Source organism: Achroia grisella, unplaced genomic scaffold (genome assembly GCF_030625045.1).
Source record: "Achroia grisella isolate CSIRO2021 unplaced genomic scaffold, CSIRO_AGI_Agris_v1 utg487, whole genome shotgun sequence".
In the NCBI taxonomy this organism is placed as follows: domain Eukaryota; kingdom Metazoa; phylum Arthropoda; class Insecta; order Lepidoptera; family Pyralidae; genus Achroia; species Achroia grisella.
The window spans coordinates 4,981,522-4,994,113 of record NW_026712891.1 but is presented as its reverse complement, the minus strand read 5'-3'; the positions used below and the strand labels follow the sequence as shown (position 1 = coordinate 4,994,113).

The 12,592-nt window shown below is 30.4% G+C and overlaps 2 protein-coding genes across 2 annotated transcripts; one reads left to right on the top strand and one right to left on the bottom strand.

Moving 5' to 3' along the window:
* Positions 1–200: 200 nt before the first annotated feature.
* LOC131845827 (adenylate kinase isoenzyme 6) lies at positions 201–2,831 on the top strand. The gene is made up of 4 exons (XM_059194954.1): positions 201–429; positions 1,013–1,164; positions 1,462–1,607; positions 1,973–2,831. The coding sequence occupies exons 1-4, from the start codon at positions 387–389 to the stop codon at positions 2,160–2,162; spliced, it is 531 nt and encodes a 176-aa protein (XP_059050937.1). The 5' UTR covers positions 201–386; the 3' UTR covers positions 2,163–2,831.
* LOC131845826 (protein disulfide-isomerase A3) lies at positions 2,673–11,568 on the bottom strand. The gene is made up of 9 exons (XM_059194953.1): positions 11,288–11,568; positions 10,989–11,197; positions 10,260–10,488; positions 6,822–6,938; positions 6,077–6,209; positions 5,531–5,691; positions 3,973–4,204; positions 3,527–3,664; positions 2,673–3,048 (listed from the first exon to the last, which is right to left on the bottom strand). Exons 1-9 carry the CDS (start codon positions 11,434–11,436, stop codon positions 2,944–2,946), a joined length of 1,473 nt encoding a protein of 490 aa, XP_059050936.1. The 5' UTR covers positions 11,437–11,568; the 3' UTR covers positions 2,673–2,943.
* Positions 11,569–12,592: the final 1,024 nt, after the last annotated feature.

Genomic DNA, 12,592 nt, shown 5'->3' with positions numbered 1-12,592 from the left:
ATCAGTATACATCTATAAGTCAAAGGAACTATTACTTTCTCTGTGTTTTTGTTTTTCACTTGGCGATGTAAACTTTCCCCAGTAAACTAGAAAATAGCTAATAGCAATATAAATCTTCGAAGCCAGAAAAATAGGTCTGTAATTTTTAAGAATTCTTTGCCATTGTTAAAAACGTTTTTGTCTATTCTCAATTCTGTGCTTTTTGGTTCTGTTGTAAATTTCATATATGAAGTTTTTCCTAAGTTTTAATTATAATAAATACTTTCTAAATTCTTCCTGATAAATCAGTAAAGTTTGTGAATAAATAAATGTAGTTACTAAATTAAACACACAAAATAATGTGAAAGTACTTGTTTTTGAAGAATATTAATTATTTTTTTATTATTATGACATCTTATCCAAGAACCGTGCCAAATATCCTAATAACCGGTAAAATAATTGGTTTTAATTAATTTTCTTTTATATTATAACTATTTTCCTATTCTGCAGTGGTCAAAGTAAATGGGGTACATTTTATAATGTCCATAAAATTAGTACATAAAAATATTGTGATATTAAAATAACCTATAAACAAAAATGCAGTTTACTTTTTTTAGATATAGGTGTAGGGAAAATATTCTTTGGGTTACTCTAATGTGGTGATAAAGAAACGTGCTCATTTATATAGTACAGATTTATATTATCGTACTAATATTTTGGACATACAATTTGTGGTTTGTTATATATTTTAAACATTAGTCAATTTTGAGCATTTGTTCTTGTTGGTTAACTTATGATTACATAGTATGTATTCTATTATTAAAGTATACAGTTGATACAAACTGAAATATTTATTTTTCCTGGTTAGACTTGTCTTGATGATCCTTACATAAAACTAAAGATAATAATTTTAGTAAAGTGTACATCTCCTTCAAATTCTAGTGTCTAAATTTAAACAGGCATTGAACAAATGCTTTGGACAATTAGTCTATTGTCCACAACCATATTAATTTTTTGGTTATACTTGTTTTAGGTACACCAGGTGTGGGTAAATCAACTCTATCCCGTTTATTAGCTGACAAAACTAAATTCACATGGAGAGAGGTTTCAAAATTAGCTGAAGAACATAATTGTTTGGATGAGTATGACCCAGAATATCAGTGCCCATTCTTGAATGAAGACAAGGTATTTAATTTTCATTACTTTTATTTGTTGCTTATTATATCCACAATATGAAAATAATATCTCTAACTTATGGTAGGTACGAAAAAGATTTTATTTTAAATTCAAAGCAAAAATAAGTTTGTTACAACCCTACTGTGGATGTAATTACAGAGTATTATATTACTTACACAAAAAGCCAATAACTTCAAAAAATCTGATTATAGCCGGAAGGGCTGATCGCAGATAGAGAGAAAAAAAAAAAAAAAAAAAAAAAAAAAAAAAAAAAAAAAAAATATTACTTACATACTTTTTGTTTAGTTGTTAGATGTCATGGAAGGCATGATGACCACTGGTGGCAACATTGTGGATTACCATGGCTGTGAGTTCTTCCCCGAGAGATGGTTTGATGGAGTTTTTGTTATAAGAACAAACAACACTGTACTCTATGACAGATTAACACAAAGGTAAATATGATACAATATTTATAGTTATATTGTCTCTTATTTCATACTGTATTTTTAGGTGCTTAGAGAATATAAGAAAACATTCACTAAAACAATTTTGTCTTTGATACAGTGTTGGACTGCCCAAAGAAATCTGCCAAAAAAAACGTTATGTACTGTATATATAGTAATATTTCAATGATTAAATATTTAAATTTTTGCTAAATGAAATGTAATTTTTAATAATGTTAATTATTATGATAAAATATTCAAAACTAGTACGAAAATATTTTTTCTAATCTTGCTTTGTCACAATAAATTAATGATTACAATAAGAGAGCATATTTCACCTTAAGAATAACTGTTGAATTAATTTTCATTTTCAGGGGCTATTCAGGCAAAAAATTAGATGATAATATACAATGTGAGATATTTGAAACTCTTCTAGAAGAAGCACAGGCATCATACAAAGCAGAGATTGTGAAGGAATTACAAAATGACACCACAGAACAACTAGAAGCGAATATTGAAACAATTGTTGAGTGGATACAGAGGTGGAAAGAAGAAAATTTATAATAAAATTTATATATAAATATATATTCTCTGGTTGTTTTATTTATCATTGGTATTCATACTTAATCATCACAGTATTAAGTGTAGTGTATTGTAGTGTAATGTGATTTCAAAATAGATGACTCATATATGATTAGTTTTAGTGGGAGTATCTTAAGATTGGGCAAAATATTTCATAATACTTTTACAGTACCTGAAAGAATTGTCAATATTTGACTAATTCTTTTGATAATGATATTATGTATTGTAATCTAGGCGACTTCAGCTAGTGTTAAATAAACTTGTTTAACATTCCAGTTAAGTCAGCAACAGAATGTCTAGATGTTGGTTCAGATAGGGAGGTTAGAAATAAGCTAAGATATACAATTTTTTTTGGTGGTAAAGTAACGTAATTAACAGACAAAGTACTGTAAGGTACTTCCTAGTATGCATGTATTTATAATAGCATATTATATAAGACATACATTTCAAAAGGTATAATATTTATTCTGGGTAATAAAAAAAAGACCAAAATTATAAATACAACCTAATTTATTCAATATCCCACTCACATTACGTAAGAAATGCATTCAAATTACTGTATTTAGACAAATCTATGTAATAAACTAACTTCTCTCTGGTGTGTACATACATTTGTTATGAATATATAAAGATAATATTCACATATAGTAAGACACAATAAGTTAGCTGTAATTAGTGATTTGTTAAGGCAATCACACCATTAAACATTCTAATCATTCACTCACAGATCTTTCATGGAAAGTTTTACATCACAACATAATGTTTACAGTTCTTCTTTCTTGGCATTGCCCTTCCTGTCCCATCCTTTGAGTTCACTGGAAGACTGCTCTGAGACATACTTAAGGAAGTCTTCAAGAGCTCGTCCACCCTGAAATTATAAATATTTAATTTCACTTTCATGTACACAAAATATAAAATGTTTTAGTTCCCTACAAGACTGTTTATACAGATAATAGTATTTTGTTTCCCCATCATAAGTGTATGTATGTATATATTTTTTTTATGTAACTTGATCTGTTGCAAAAGAAATTAACATCTAAATAGTAATAATAAAGATATGTTTTAAAAAAAATGATTTTGGTACACTCTTTTAGTATACACTACAATATATGTAGTGTGAATAAAAATAGCTCTAGCATAAATTGACAATCCTATACTTCTTCTTCATCCTATACTTTTTACGAGGCAAGAAGAAATCGCTATTTAGCAATAAGGCTGCCCATTGTTACCTCTATATTATAATTATGTTGTTTTTTTTTATATTTGTTATACATACTAATTTATGTAATTGTTTTTTTCTTTCAATAACTAAATAATTGTTTTCCTAGTTTTTATATCATACTCACATTATATCTAACTGGCTTCTGAGACTTGTCTTTCGGCTTCCAGAAAATGGTTGGGAAACCGGACACGTCAAACTGCGCCTTGGGCCAGTCGTTAGCAGTTGCATCTATCTTTATGATGTCCACATCCTCATTGGCCAACTGTGGATTATAAAATAACATGTTAGAAGTTACTCTTGAAATATTGCTGCAGTCACCTACTGCCTTTGATTCCTATATCAGAGGTTATAATTGAAAATGATGAAATATAAGAAACAATTATAAATGTTATTACATAATTTAATACACAACTTTAAATATTAAATCTGTACTATGTTTTGTCTCATATCACTAAGATAGACAGTTCTAATTTCAATATAATGTATCGAGAGTAATAAAAATACCCTGCACATTACATAAATGAACAAAATGCTATAAAATATATCCAGAGAAATAAATTGTGTACATACCTTAGTACCAAGCTCTTCCCAAACTGGCGCCAATTTCTGACAATGTCCGCACCACGGCGCGTAGAACTCGACCAGTGCGTCCCTGCCGCTATCTGTTACGAGTTCCTTGAAGTTCTTGCCCACTGCCACCTTCACGGGGCCGTCGTTGTTTTCTGGCAGCGGCTCTGATTTGATGAAGGGCTCCAGTTTACCGTCTACCAGATCCTTGGTGAAAGCCAGCAAGTTTTCGATACTGGAAATAGAATTGAATATATATAATTTTAAGAGTTACGCTTTCACAATTAAGTTTATTGTACCTATTCCATAAAGACCATAGAGGCAAGTGATTTATTTGTGAGTAATACGAAAATAGAATTATTAAAGCTAAGTTACACTGTATAATAAATTTTAAAATGCACCAACAATTTCAATAACTAATGATGTACTTAATGTAATGTATCTTTAATGCTTGCACACACCCGTGGATACGGCAATAAGGTGTAGAGAATAACGGGACTAGTGAAACCTTGGGGTTATAGCTAGTAGGAGTCGGCAGTACCTATTAATTACATTTGTGAGCGGATGCGTCCTTAGGCTCCAGGGGTAACAAATAAAGGATTTATACAAATAATAAACTTTTAACACAACTAATTAGGCATCTGACTAACTTTAAGTATGTATGTTACAAAAGTTATTAAGTTGGTATCTTGATAAAAAGAAATACAATGTTGTGTTCTATTTTCCCTATGTGCTTAGCATGCTTAACTAAGCTATAGCTAAGTCAATTTTAATGAAAATTTTATAATAATTAGTTAACAAGGAATAACAATTCAAAATTGTAATACTATGATGCCCTTTGCATCAAAGTATATTAAAATTGAGAAATGTAATATTTATTTGCAATATAATTGATATAAATGAATTGTTCAATTTTAATTTTCATTTAATTACCCATATACTATTATCAACATAAGCATTTTTTCTATTTAACATTAGTTATTTTTATAAACATTTATTGTATTTGATTAGTTACAAATGTACTGGAATAAAATGTTAAAAATACTAACAAGTATATATTTATGAGGTATGATGGTTTAGACTAAATACCTCAGTCTCATCTACTTTAAGTGCCAACTTTTGTTTCGGTTTTAGGATGAAATAATTAGAATTACGGAATAAGGGGCATGACATCTACATAGTTCTCTGGCATGTCAACGCATGAGTTTATCATGGGTGTAACATGATAATCTGATTTCATAGTGATGTTTATGTATATGTATAGGCGATAGTAATCGCACGTTGTGAAGCCACGTGGGCCGTCAGCTAGTTTAACAGTCTAATTGCATTTAAAAGTAATCTCTAAACTTTAAATGCTTTTTTCTCAAAACTATTTCTCTCAATTTATTGCTCTATCAAACCAAAGAAATAACTGGTAGATTTGCACCCGTGTGAATTCAAGGGGAGTTGATAGTGTTGAATAAAATGTTACATTATATAATATTTATCGTTATTCTACCCTACTTTTTAAAATATTATTTTTGAGTTCCAAAAAAAAATATTATTATTATTAAATGATTACCTGAATTCTTCAGTCATAACGAATTTGTTGCCATCGGCGTCGCGTCCAGCGACCACTGGCTTATCACCCTTGGCGAAGTCAATGCCGTAGTCATTCAGCTCATGCGTGAAGTCATCCTTATCACTCACAGCGAAGTTAACCTCAGACAATTCTTTCGCGACCTAAAAAAGAGGTTTGTAATTAGTGATTGACAGCCGGGGTTGCAGACGAATGCTAATGCGGCCTCGCGATTCCGGCAATCGACATCGAAGGAACATCTTCGGGGAGTTTTTAGTGATAGTTCGCACAGTATCGCAGTGGGAGCATTATCTCTACGAGGGAGTTTTTCTCAAGTGAAAGTGAATCCTAAAATAACAAGCAATGAAATGGGATTATATTGCTTTATATTTTAATAGAAGACGACCAATTATGTTTCAATAAAATATCAGAATTCTTCAATCTATTTCCTTTCATTAATTTTACTTATCACAAAGATCGACATACCTATATTGTTCAATTTTGTAACATAACATACTGTGATTTTAAACTTTCATATATTAAATTTACCTTGAGCACACGGTTTCTCCAGTAGTTGGTTCCTTTCGGGTTCTTGACGTAGTCGACATCGTAGTATGCCACAACCAGTGGGTTGCCGAAGTCGGGAATGTTATCTTTCTGCCGGATGCCGACCAGACCGTGGCTAAAAAAAAATAAAATGTACAGGTTACACATGTCCTGGTTCCTAACAAACGAAGTCATTGTATCATCTCAATTTAGAAAGTTGCAGTTTTTACTTTCTCTTGCTGACTCCTTTATATTAATTTTAGTTTAGTTGGATGCACGTTTATGTAAATTATATAAGGAGTTAAGATAGTTAATAAATTAGGTATAGTCTATAGAGTTCGTGTAACAATAATTTTATCTTGTAAAACAGTATTAAATATAACGGAAAATATGTCAACATTATAATTGACTAATTATCGTGGTTCAACATACACATGTAACGACATAAAAGAGGGGCTAAATGGGGAAAACTGAGCCCAGCATACAATTCGTGGATCAAAATATATTTATTATAAAAACGAGTACAATAAGAAAGTAAGTAGATACTTAATTCTAGATACTCAACGGGAAATTAAATGTAGATAGAACTAAATTTATCAATCACGAACCAGAAAACTTTCTAGAAAATCGTCTGTGCCGCCAATACGTCCCTTTCCAACGTGTGTTCCGATTTGAAGATGATATGATATTAAAATTACAAACCTATAAGGTATTTATTATACTTCAAGTATTAAATAAATTGTCTCACTAGTTCTCCTTGATGAATGCTTTGAGCGAGTAGGTCTCAGGCTCGCCGCTGTATACAACAAATGATTCCTCGAATTTGTTCTGCAGCCGTTTGGGACGGAACAGCACTACATTATCCCTGTTAAAAAAAAAAAATTAAAAGCAATCAACATCTACAGTTAAAAAAATAAAACGAGTTTGACGTACGTAATGTCAAATATAAGAACTATGGTATTATTTAAAAATACATCAACATAACATAGCACACAGTTAAAAAGAACTAAAACAAGTAATGACTGGTAATATTTAAGGACACTAATAAGTGTGAAATTGCGGAAAATTATTGGTTCATAATGAATAAAAACAATTCTTTTATAACTCGGATATTGACGTGGTCACGAATAATTTTCCAACTATAATTCATTATTTCCACTTCATATCGATGTGCAAATAGCTGAGTTTTTTTTACTAATTAGAAGATCTATACTGGATTTCTAGAATACTTGCGAATATATCGTACGCTGTTCCTGCGACTTCGTCCGCGTAAAATTCAACTTTATTATTCCAAAATAAAAGTAGCCAAGTTACTCCTTATTACATTAGCTACCTGCCAAGAAAAGTCCCGTCAAAATCAGTACAGCCATTTCAGAGATTAGCCGGAACAAACAGACAGACATACAAAAATTGTAAAAAATGTTATTTTGGTGTATGTACCGTATTTCTATTCATATGCATGTAGTAAAAAACGGTTATTTCAATATTACAAACAGACACTCTAATTTTATTTATATGTATAGATGTTAAATTTTGACTTGTATTTTATGTTTTATAAATTTCATGACATTTTAAATTCGAATTTAGTTACAAATATAGTTTCTCATTACGCTTCTTTTTTCAATTGTTATAGGAATTATATGAAAATTTTGGTTAAATAGGTACCGTATGCTATTTAGGTTACATTTAATACAATTAAAATTAAGCCTTAATCAGTACTCATTAAAACGCTGAATTCCAGTAACGCTTCAGTTAGTGCGATAAGCGGATAATGTTATCGGGCAATATCCGTTAAATATAAAGAGTTTGCAAAAATAACAGTATATATTGAAATAAACGTATTGGTATTCGGTAAAAAGACGTAACCAACGTCCTTTCACAGATACTAGAATTTTCTATTTCGGAGCAAGTATCCACTACTTCCATCTCCTGGTACAGGAAACCTTTACTTATAAAATTAATATATCTACAATCGGCTGGTTTATAAATAGAAACACAAGTCTAAATACGGCGTCCTTGTCATATCAATCTTCATGTAACTTTTTGTTGGTGAAGAATAATAAATATATATAAATTATTAAGATTGAATCTTGGTCATTTCATATTTTTCTACTATATCATGGAATAAATAACCTAGGATCACTACTATAGCGTTATCTAGTCCTAAACTAATCTGAGCTTTAACTATGTATTATAGATATACTTAAATACGTTTAATAAATAACTTTAATTGCAGACTATACATGCAGAGGTAAATGAAATCTGACAAAATCAATAAGCAACATATCGAATGTTATCTACCTAATCTAATCAATGCAATATGATTTTTTTGGTACAATTTATTACCGTGCCCGCAAATCTAGGTTTTGCATAAAATTTAAAGTTTTTCCATTTTCATTTATTGTTACTAATTTACATATTTTTGTTATAAAAGGGCTACTTTTTTTGAGATAGTCTACGTACAAAGTTTATCTGCATGAGTATGTCTGCCTCACATATTTCTAACTAAGCACCTTGCTTTGTAAGTTCTGTTAAAGGTACAGATTATTGGTACAGAGACAGAACAAGTTACTCCTAAATTCTATGTACATTCCACGAATGTAAGGCTGATGTGATGTCAATGGTGCAAGTTTGCCGCAAGTCTTAATGACCATACGTTTGTTTATACACATGTAATGGTTTCGAGTTTTCGGCAAGTGCCAGGCGTGCTTTGAATGGTTGTTTTGTGTAAGCCTCATTATTGGAAGGCTCTTTAAAATAATATATAGTTTAATTACTCATTAAAAATAATATATTTCTTAGATTTTATAATACTAATAAAATAGTGGATATTTCATAGTTTTATTTTCACAGTCGACATTTAAAGTATTCTTTTTATTAGCATGACATGACTTTTAAATGGTACTAATTGAACCACCTGTTCAAATACCATGATAATAACACCTTTTTATGTGCTTCAATTTTATGTTCTAACAATTACTTGAGTACACTGTTTATTAGTTAACTGTTTTCACAGTTGCTACCTCATGACATTCAATAAAAAAAATATATGGACATGTTTTCAAGCACTTATTATTCATAAAGACATCTACATAAATATAGCTTTATTAGTTTCTTGTCCAATAGTTAGAATCACAACTGTGAAACAGGGATATTTGCCTTTGGTATCATGTGTTATTTATTAATTAATGTGTTTAAAAAAATATATATTAAAATACAATATTTTTTAAAAAGTTTTCTAATATTTAAAGTAAAAAATAAGTAGATAATAAAATAAAAAAAAAAGAAAATCCACCCTAATTTACTTACTCATCTTTGCTAATCTTTGTTAAGTCTAAAATGTTAACATGTAATATTTTTATTAATTATTGTGTTTATATAATATTATAAACATTATTGCAATTATTAATATTACTGCATAGAGACTATTACCTATATTCTGTGATAATGCTTGGGTTTTTGTGAAAAGTTTGGGTTAATATGTTGTGGTGTATTAAACATCTATACATATAAATATCATTGGAGTGTCTGTTTGTAATATTTAAATAACCGTTTTTTACTACATGGATATGAATATAAATATGGTACATAAACCAAAATAACATTTTTTACAATTTTTGTCTGTCTGTTTGTTTGTTCCGGCTAATCTCTGAACTGGACAGATATTGACGGAACTTTTTTTCAGGCAGGTAGCTGATGTAATAAGAAGTTTAGAAAAATAAATACTTTTATTTTAGAAAGTTAAATTCCATGTGGAAGAAGTTGCATGTACAGTTAGTAAATGTATATGTACCAAATTAATTTCAAATTGTTTAACTGTTTTAGTGTGTACAATATAAGTATGACTGGAGGAAAAGGTGATTGTTAGTAATGTAAATTGATGGCTTTTTTTCTAGCTAGGTATCATGTTAGCTTGACCTCCATGCGGTTCCACTGGAAACCATTATGATAAATTCCTAGTGAATTTCTCATAATAGGGTAATTCACTTGACCTCATGCAGATCTTATCATCCTCCACTGGTGCCCTGGCAGAATAAACTGTTAGCATAGGAGGGTGCATCATTCCATTATCATCCATACAAAAAATATTAGTAGGACCAGAACCTATGAAATACCAATGTACATTTGGTCTATACTGTTATAACATTTTAAAAGTATAATAATATGAACATTCATAAATACTTACTTGTAACCAGCTTTAGCCAGCACTTCCTTAACAGTGGAATGTCCAAAAGTGATTTCTTCACGCATTTTGTCTGCAGTCTTAAGGAACTCTCCTTTAAGATCAGTTTCTTTCTCAAAGAAGCCAACAACAACAATATCCTCTTTGCCAAGGAATGCTTCATATTCAGCAACAGTCTGCAGCTCCCGAGAGCTGGGACCAACTTGTGCACGCATGTATTTGACAATGCCATCTGAAGATGAACATATAGGTTTAGTGGGGCCAAGCTCTTTCAAATGAGGGCCATCATGTCCACGCATGAACTTCACAATGCTACCTAAATGTGAAGAAAGTTAGCAACTTTGGTTCTATATTTTACTACTGAGTGTTGTAAAATTTAGTTTATTTTACTCCAGCATATTTCACATTGTACTTATTAATATAGCAAGTAACCCAGGTTTTTACATTATATCAATTGAAATATAACATACTTTTATTCTAATAATAATTACTTAAAATCCTTCAAATAGATGGACTATGTATGAATATATATATGACTATATAGGATATGAATATAATTTATGTCAAATATGTTTTTTAAGTTATCCCTACCATAGACACATATATAAAACCATCTCTCTATTATCTCAGGTTTTCTAAAAGTGGGGGTAGCTCACTGAGATAAAAACAACAAAATTCAGAGGAATTATAGTTAAGGAAATAAAAAAATAGCACACGAAGTTTATAACTTACTGGATTCCCTAGGACCGTTATATTCTTGTGAAAGTTCACCCTTCCTGAATATTTTCAGAGTAGGGTATCCTGATACAGAGAATTTCTCGCACGTGCTTTTCCCACCCTCTGTACAGTCTACTTTGGCGAGGGCTACCGGTGTGTCATCATTTTTAAGGATGCCGGCAGCCACGGCGTACTCTGGCTTCAATCTCTTACAGTGGCCGCACCTTATAAGTATAATTAATAGTTTAAAATTAATCATTTCAATGTAGTTGGTAAGTAATGTTTATAGTTAGCTATAAAAGTGAATGACTTACCATGGTGCGTAAAACATGACTAGAGCGGTATCATGTTGGCCTACTACCGTAGAAAAGTCTGAATCTGTGAGATCAAGAACATCTTCTTCGGCGGCTTTACACAAGTAAATTATTCCTAGTAATAAAATGATTTTGAGTGAATTAAACATGTTTAATATTCGCCAGCACTTAATAGTAAACGTGCGTAATTCCTGGCTGACGAACTAATGCTGGGTGACTGGAAAAAAAGAAAGGACAAAGACCGGAAAATACAATATACACGTATGATGCCGCAAATGACATTTCCCGGCACAGCGTTGTCTGTTTCTGATTGGCTTAACAAGGACGCGTTCTTTAATTTCTAATCTACTCATATGACCATTTTACAAAATAGTATTGTAATTATAATTTGAACATTAATTGTTTGCATATCTAATTTTGAAGTTGATAAAAACGGAAGCATACAGATTTCCTATGTTTTGTGAACATATTATAAAAATGAAAATTTAAGTAAATAAGATTTTCGTGATCATGATCTAAAGAAAAGTGTTGCAATAACAATAAATATGGTTATTCCAAAATGCTTTATCATCTCTATATAGTTTGTAATTTCATGAATGGAAATGTAATAATTGCGATATTTTAGATAGGTAATATTAAAAAGTACTTGTAACTGTATTTAGAATGGAGAACTATTTAAAGTTTGATGTGGTGTCCTATTAGTGGGAAAAGACGAAAAGAGATTATTTGTAATGAAGTTCGGCCGTTACTATGAATATATTAGCTTGACTTCCACGAGGGCTCATTGGAAACCACTCAGTGGTTGATTTCTGAATAATTTGTAACAATAAAACTGACCTCATTTCATTCACGTACCTTCAATGTCCAGGGTAAACCGTTAGCGTAAGGGCGTGAACCATTTCGATATCATCCAAAAAAGAAAGAAACACTAAAATGCATATTAAGTATTATCTGATTACTAAATATATTATTTTAAAATTTCAATACCGTTAAACATGGCTACAGTGACAATCCTTTTTATCGCCTGTTACTCATGCTATTAGGTAGACATCATGTTACAAAGATAAACAAATTCATTTTGGGTTTTTTTTTCCTATTTTACCTAACTATATGAAAATTAATTAGTATTATGTAATTAATCATACAATGCCTGCTCATATTAACACATGTCATAATCAGTACATAATTATAATATTATGTATATGTTTTCCCGTTAATATTATTAGTATAATAAAAAAATGTCAAATATTTTCAATATTTAAATTATTGTATTTTAGCATATTGTATTATGTATTAATGTAATTA